Here is a 7,626-nt window from a genome sequence, read left to right as displayed (position 1 = left end):
GGTATATGCAGGTTGATGGACCTTTTTGTCATTAACTTGCACTAGCAAAAGGGTTCGCATGTTGCAACGGGAGAAAAAAACGTTACACAGTACAGACAGACGCAGATCCTCATACAAACGCACATCCTCTCAGCTCTATAAAAGAATATACACACACCCTATCCTTATAAGTACCTTTAAAAGACTGAGTCGGCACATTGATGAAGTCATTATATATGCCTTCGTAGTTGACAGGAAAAACGATTAGTACTTAAATCCTGGGCGGTTAGTTACACAAAATATCAGTTTTTTTTCTTTTGTAGAAGGTTATCACCTTCCTTATTAGTAGGTAACAGTTAGATTGTTGTGCCTTCCATGTCGACGGTGGACTCAGTGGAGGGGGTAATAGTGTTAGATTGTTGTGCCTTCCATGTGGCTGGTGGACTAAGTGGCGGAGAAATGATCTTTTGGTGATATGCTCATGGTACGATGAGAAATTATGTAATGCTACCACCCTCTTATGTGTTAACCTATTAAAAATTTAATACAAAAGGAAAGCGGGTATGGTCGTTTTGTTCTTCATTAGTTGTTGCACGTAGTTGAGGTCATTTATTGCAGTCCTTTTGTCGGTTATTATAGGAAAAGGCTTTCGCCCCGCTTTATATATGAAGCAATGATTAATAGCACCTGGTACAAACGCACACCTCCACAACAGACGCATACACACCCAAGGCATGATACATAGGCGCTGAGCGCAGCAACACCATCCCTAGCACTACGCAAAGAGGTGAAGCCGCATATGACGAACCGTGGGCTTCAAGGTGGCGCCGGGACGACACCGGAGCGCCGCCATTGCCAGATCCGAGGATCAGAGTTTTCCCTGGAGCAACACAACGGGCAATGAGAGCCGCGACGACGCCTTCAAGAAGAGAATGAGCTTCGTCGCCGCTGGTTCGTTCGAAGATATAGCAGATTTTCACCCCGGTCTTGACACCATCTCACCTGAGATCCGCCGCTACCCCAACCAACGACACGAGCGGAAAGGACCCGCCTTTCGCACCCCTAGGCTGCCACCAGTGCCAAGACCCAATAGGCCGGTCAAAACTAGCCTCCATCGCCCCATCCTACGGCACCGGGCGCGAGACGAGCTCGATCCTGCTGCCGGGCGCGAGACAAGGTCAGTCCTGCTGCCAGGCACGAGACGAGCCTGCTGCCTGGTGCGAGACGAGTGATGGACCGCAGCTAGGGGAGGGCCAACCATCAACGAAGGTAGCAGACGAATGACTGAGAAGAAGGACCGAAGGTCGGCACAAGCCGCACACCGACGGGCCGACGCCAGTGATTTCCAGCCACTGCCTTGAACGACCCAAACCACCGCCATGAGCGCCCACCACGCCGTGGCAGCCCACATCCACGCCGGGACCCTTAGGGGGAGCCCCGCTTCGCCGTACTGATCATGGTAGTTTTCTAATTGAACATGGTAGTTTCTTAATAATTCCAATTCAATCTATGTTTGTTCAAAAACTAATGTGCTTCACATTTGACCCTTTTTCTACTAGTGCATGTTGCAACTAATATGAACCGTCAAAATGTAGTCTCGTCTTGTACTCATGAGATATGACGGTCCTTAACTTGATGTCCTGGAACTTACAAGCTATAAAAGAACACTATATGACTAGGGTAATACAATCTGGCCATGGAATTGTCTACGATTCTGTACGTTGCTTCTTCTTCTTCTTCGCCCGCTCGCGCTGCTCTTCTTCCTGAATCCGGCGATATTCCTCTTCATCCTCTTTTCTTGCAATCTTTGCACTGGATGTCCAAAGCAAACAAGGCAAGGGAAAAATCAGCATGGTTTAGGCAAAACCATCGTTTGCAATGAAAAAGAAAGCAAGCCTGTACTTTTCGGTAAGAAGGCAATTTGATAAGTTACGTACCTTCTTCTCTCCTCCATCTGTATGCTGGCATAACCTGCTTCCATGTCCCTATCATCATCGACATCCTTGCCATACTTGCCCGGGTCGTAGCTGCACATAAGCACAAACGTAGCAGCAATCAGCGAAGAAGCACCACACAAATTGCTCAGCTTCATCTCTAGTGGGCTAGAACTACACCGACCGGATCGAGGTCGATGAACAAACAATAAGGGTAATAATAATATCAAAGACTAGGTTAATAATAATAAGCAAACCATACTTGAACACATCTCTGACCATCTGACGAACTTTCTCAGCGTCACTGAGTTTCCTCTTCACTACACCCTTTTTCTTAGCAGGATCACTGTAAACAGCACTTATTGGAGATGGCTGCAAACAAGCAGGAACAGATTCAGATACGCATTCCTGAATGGCTGGTGATATTTCCGTAGACTTGATACCAATATTATCATATTGGTGTGATTTTTTAAATAAAAAGAAGGCACTGAGAGCAAAAGCACAAGAGACAAATCAAGAAATGTCACCTTTGGTTTGGAGGAAGGAGCCAGCTGCTTCTGCCCTAATTTTGTTCTGTCCCGAGGCAGAGCAGAACCCTTGTGCGCAGGCTGCTGGCCCTGCACATTAGAATTCACCCTTCGAACTTGCGGCGAAGGAGGGGTGCAGTTCTGCTGCCTCTGACCCTGCGGTTTCGGTGGCCGCTGCTGCTGCCGCTGGGCAGAAGGCAACGTCTGCGGGCTCTTGCTCTGCATCGAGCGCTGCGGGTTTTGGCCATTTGAGGATGGCTGCAACTCTAGACGAGCTTTGGTGGTGCCGTTGGGCGGTCTGGATCCGTTCCTGGCAGCAGCAATCGGTTTCCTCCCGTTTGGCAGTGGCTCCTTCTTCACCTGAGAGACCACCTTGTTTTGCACGCGGCTCTGGATGGATCCATGGTCTTTTGATGGTCTGGCAGGATGGTTTGTGGGCACCTTCTTGTTTGTCGCGGCAGATTGCATTGGTTTCATCCGATGAGCTTCGACGTCTACCATATATATACATAATGTCAAAATAATTAAGCACAAAAGTTAGGACTATGGAAAGATCTACCGAGTTCATACTCACGAGATTTTGGGGCCATGACAGGCTTATTTTCTGCACGTTCCTCTGTTGGGGGAGGTGTATCGGCATCGTCCGAGAACAAGTTCGAGTAGTCCCTGTTCTCACGAAGCGTGTCAACCTTACGTTTCACCTGCAAATGCCAAACCACCCAAATTCTCATTCACATCTCAACAGCATAACAAGTTAATTAATGTGGTAATGTCAAAGCCAAACCCTTCAAACCTGAGGTACGATCTTGGGTTTCTGCTCATGGGCGCTCGCATTTGGCTGTGTCTTCGAAGCCGACGACGGAGCGGCATGTTTCTGCAGACAATTTTGATGTTCGGGTGAGTCACCAGACAGTTCAAAGAGTTACATACTTCAGGATCAAAACAGTTTAATTAGAAGGACATACTCTGGACGGCAGGTTCTGGTTCTCCTGCATTATCGATGAGCACCCCGCCTCCATAAGCCGGGGAGCAAGTACTGGCGTGGACGGCCCAAAGAAGGTTCCAAATCTGCAACAAGTTATTACTGAAGCCGTTAAACAACTGAAAGAGGGTGCTAGAATAAAAAACAAGAGACCAAGAGAAAACTCACCTGGACCTGACCGACGGTTGATCGGACGACGAGCAGCTAGGGTTCCCGTAGTCGGCGCCTTTAGACTGATGTTGTTTCCTTAATTTGGCCTTCAATTGCTCCCTGAAGGAAAGGATTTCCTGCGTGCCAGCAGGCGGCTCTTCTTCCTCTTCCTCCTCATACTCTTCTTCCACTTCTACCTCCTCAGCCTCCGGCAGCTCCTCCTCGTCCTCCATGGCCACATTGTCGCCCTCATCGTCGCTTCCGACGATGAAATCATCAAGGTCGTCGTACTCGTCCTCCACTAGCTGGATACACATATGTGTTTGCATGGGTCAGGTTAGAATTAAAGGATGCAATCTGCTATCGAAAGTGCTAATTACAGAATTTAGCATTGGCTAGCGGGTCGCGGCTGTGTTTGTGCTAGGATCTCCAATGATGAAGAGGCAAATTAAGGATGTATTCGAATAGAAAGAGAGAGATTGATCTTACGTTGGTTTCATTGTCGTCGTAGCCCGCCATCTCCGCGGCGGCGATCTTGTCGTCTGAAACGCAGAGTAATGCCTACAAGAACGATCGGATAAGGTGTTTATAACCCTAATAAAATCACACGCGTGCGACAAATCAAAAAAAATCCTTGATCGTGTTCAGCAAGAAGCAAGATCGCATGCAAATATTCTCTGAAAAAAAGGAAACGAATTTGTACCGACGGAAAGATTCCGTCTAAAAGGAAACGAGAAGACGTTTTCCGGGGATCGATCGATCCGGCGAGAAATTCGACTCGATCGGCGGAAAACCAAGAACCCTAGCTAGACGCGCAGCGCAACCGCCTCGGAACGAGAGAGCTCACCTGGCGATCGATCGAGGAGGGGCGTCGCGTCCGGGGGTCTTGGGGCGTCTCGTCTGGTCTGGTTGAGGGAGCCGCGCGCGCGGGGGCGGGGGTGGGAGCCCTCGGTACTTATAGCGGGAGATTCCCGACGCGCCTCCTCCTCCTCCATGCGGGACGAGGAGAAGCGGCAGCCGCCTCGCCGATCCCATGTTATCATCGCACGAGGCCGGGTTGGGAGCCAATGCTGCCTCCGCGCTACGCCAATATAGCGCGATCGCGATTGCCATCGATCGGCGAGCCACGGCCGATCCAGTCAGATCGTTGGTGGTGGGAAGGGAAGGCCTTCCACCGCGCGCGCGCGTCCGCAGAATCCGCAACATCACCGGTCCATCATATCCCGCGTCCGTAACGTAGGTCGACCGGAGCGTCTTTGTAGCTTCCAATTCCAGCCCTCCCTTCCTCTGCATAAGCGCGTGCAGGCGCCTCTGCCCACGCCACCACGTGCCAGGGAGAGGTCAGTCCCGTTCGTGGTGATCGCGGGCTGAGCATTGCTGGGCGTGATTGTAGGATCTCATCCCGAATTAATGGGAAAAAAAGATGAGATTTCTGCTGAAAAATCGTGGCGGTCGGTGGTTACGTTTCGTAAAATGACCGATTTCAGTCAAAAATAGGGTGTTTTTAGAGTTTTGCCGTATATACTCCTTTTTTGCCCCATAAAACATGCTCCTGTTTTTAGTAACTCTGCCCTAATTATAGGGTCATCTCCGATAATAGGGAACTTCCGGTCGTTAATGCATGATCGGCATCCGTACTTTTTGTTGAACCGCTCGCGCGCGCTGCGCTCGTATTTTTTTTTGAAAGGTGCGGTATATTTTTTGGTCAGTTTCTTTTTTACAACACATATCTTTGGTCAGTTAGTGATCCATTTATTTGCTTATTCCCTCCTGTCTTTTATATTGTGCACATAAGATTTTTTTTAAAAGCCAAACATTGTAAAGTAACTATTTATATGCAAAAATATCAACATCTACAATATTAAAGTTATACAGTATGAAAATTAAAATTCGATGTAGTAATAGTGATTTCGTGTTGTGAATGTCAATGTATTTTTTATAAAGTTGGTCAAACTTCATGGAAGAAACAGAGCTTATATGTGGAATGAAAAGGACCAAATAGACTACATTTCTCATTTATTAGAGGATGGTTGTTCCTTTATTTTTCTCCCTTTTTTTAAGAACAAACGTTGCTTTTTTCCGTGGGAAGCTAAGTAAAGTGATGGAAAAACAAAGTAAGATCCGCTAAGTAAAGTGATGGAAAAACAGAGTGAGATCCTAACTGTTTGCGTAAATTGTGCTCTACTTTTCTCGGGTGAAGTACTAGGAAGCCCCTTTATTTCCCTTTTTTGTCTGGAAGAATACTAGTGGCGTGTTTGGTTGCCGTGCGATACAGTATTTGCGTTGCATACCTTTCCCCACTCAGCCTGGCTCTAAAAAAACAGCCTCAGAGCAACTCCAATGGGGCGACCCATTTCGTCCGGCGTTGTCTATTTGGGTCGGCCCGGACAGAAAAGTCGGCCCAACGCGCCGACCCAAACGGACGCGCGTCCGCTTTTCGTTCGCGGGCGACCCATTCCCGGCCCATTTTTGAGCCAGGTTTGCGTTGGCGCGGACACGCGACGGACGCGCGCACACTCGCCTTCTCCTCTCCCCAGGCCCGCTGGTCGGTGGCTCATTGGCCTCCCCCCATCCCCAGCCAACAGCAACCCTCGCCCGCCACCTTCGTCGCCGACCCCATCGCCCTTTTTTGCCGGCGACTCTACCAGCTACCGCCGCCTCCACATCCGCCCAGCAACGCCGCTCACTCCCCCCGTCGCCCCCTTCACCGCCGTCTTGCCGCCGGGGAGCAAACTGTTTCCCACCGACGCTCCTCCCCCCCAACCGCACAGCCGCCCGCGACCAAGAGGCCGCCTCGCCACCCCAGCCAGATCCTCACCGGCACGCTCGTCGGACGCTGGCCCACTTGTCGGACGTCGGCAGGGAAGCTAGCTGGTCCGTGCGCGCTGCGACTCCCCTCGCCGGCCGTCTCCTTCTTGGACGCTCGTAAACTGTTCGACAGTTTGCCAAGGTACGGAAATGGACTCCGCCGATGAGTTCTTTTTCCACAATTTCCTTTGCGACTCCGACGATTCGTCGTCCGACGAGGAGGAGGAGATATTGGCTGCCGTGTTGGTCCATCACCACCTCAACAGCCAGCGGCCGTTGTTTCGTGGCTCCATTCCGGGCCACCTTCCGGCGTTGAATCGCAACCGAGAGAGCGGGCATTTCCTTCTTTGGAAGGACTACTTTGATACAACAAATCCGTTGTTCAAACATCAAAAATTCCGCCGTTGTTTCCGTATGAGTAGGCATCTTTTCAACCGTATTAGAGAGGGGGTGGTCGGCTATGATGACTATTTCGAGTGCAAAGAGGATGCCGTCGGCAAGATCGGTTTCTCCTCTTATCAGAAATGCACTGCCGCCATCCGAATACTTGCATACGGAGTGTCCAATGATCTCATTGACGAGTATGTCTGTATGAGTGAATCTACATGCCTAGAGTCCCTGTATAAGTTCTGCAAGGCTGTTATTGTTGTGTTTGGCCCTGAGTACTTGAGAGATCCGACAGCTAAAGATACAGCTCGTTTGTTGGCGATGAATGCCAGAAGGGGCTTCCCAGGGATGCTTGGCAGCATAGACTACATGCACTGGGAGTGGAAGAACTATCCTTCTGCTTGGCAAGGGTAGTATAAGGGACATGTCAGGGCTTGCACTATCATATTAGATGCCGTGGCGTCTCAAGATCTCTGGATCTGGCACTCTTTTTTTGGCATGGCTGGATCACACAATGATATCAACGTGCTTCAGCGCTCGCCGGTGTTTGCTAGGCTTGCCGAAGGCAACAACCCACCGGTGAACTTTACTGTCAACAGACACAACTACGATAAAGGATACTAGCTGGGTGACGGTATCTATCCTCAGTGGACCACTATTGTCAAGACAACACCCAACCCTATCTGAGAGAAGAGGAAAAGATTTGCCCAGGAGCAAGAGAGTGTCAGGAAGGATGTCGAGCGTGTCTTTGGTGTTTTACAATCTCGATGGGGCATCGTTCGGTATCCTGCTAATACCTGGAGCACGCAGAAACTTTGGGAGGTGATGACTGCTTGTGTGAACATGCACAATATGATCG

The 7,626-nt window shown here is 49.8% G+C and overlaps 1 protein-coding gene across 1 annotated transcript; it reads right to left on the bottom strand.

Annotated features, from left to right (window-relative positions):
• Window positions 1–1,517: 1,517 nt before the first annotated feature.
• On the bottom strand, window positions 1,518–4,776 carry LOC125512252 (protein SPT2 homolog). Its single transcript, XM_048677349.1, has 10 exons — window positions 4,420–4,776; window positions 4,062–4,133; window positions 3,591–3,877; window positions 3,406–3,508; window positions 3,234–3,314; window positions 3,015–3,141; window positions 2,441–2,934; window positions 2,176–2,285; window positions 1,917–2,006; window positions 1,518–1,791 (listed from the first exon to the last, which is right to left on the bottom strand). The coding sequence occupies exons 2-10, from the start codon at window positions 4,089–4,091 to the stop codon at window positions 1,686–1,688; spliced, it is 1,428 nt and encodes a 475-aa protein (XP_048533306.1). The 5' UTR covers window positions 4,092–4,133; window positions 4,420–4,776; the 3' UTR covers window positions 1,518–1,685.
• Between the last annotated feature and the right edge of the window lie 2,850 nt (window positions 4,777–7,626).

Source organism: Triticum urartu, chromosome 6, assembly GCF_003073215.2.
Source record: "Triticum urartu cultivar G1812 chromosome 6, Tu2.1, whole genome shotgun sequence".
In the NCBI taxonomy this organism is placed as follows: domain Eukaryota; kingdom Viridiplantae; phylum Streptophyta; class Magnoliopsida; order Poales; family Poaceae; genus Triticum; species Triticum urartu.
This window is presented reverse-complemented; position numbering and strand designations above follow the sequence as displayed.

Coding starts and splice junctions, on each gene's coding strand:
- LOC125512252 (XM_048677349.1), bottom strand. CDS start 4,091: ATGGCGGGCTACGACGACAATGAAACCAAC. Junction 3,509..3,590: donor CAACCGTCGGTCAGGTCCAG/GTGAGTTTTCTC, acceptor AACTTGTTGCAG/ATTTGGAACCTTCTTTGGGC. Junction 2,935..3,014: donor TGTCATGGCCCCAAAATCTC/GTGAGTATGAAC, acceptor TATATATGGTAG/ACGTCGAAGCTCATCGGATG.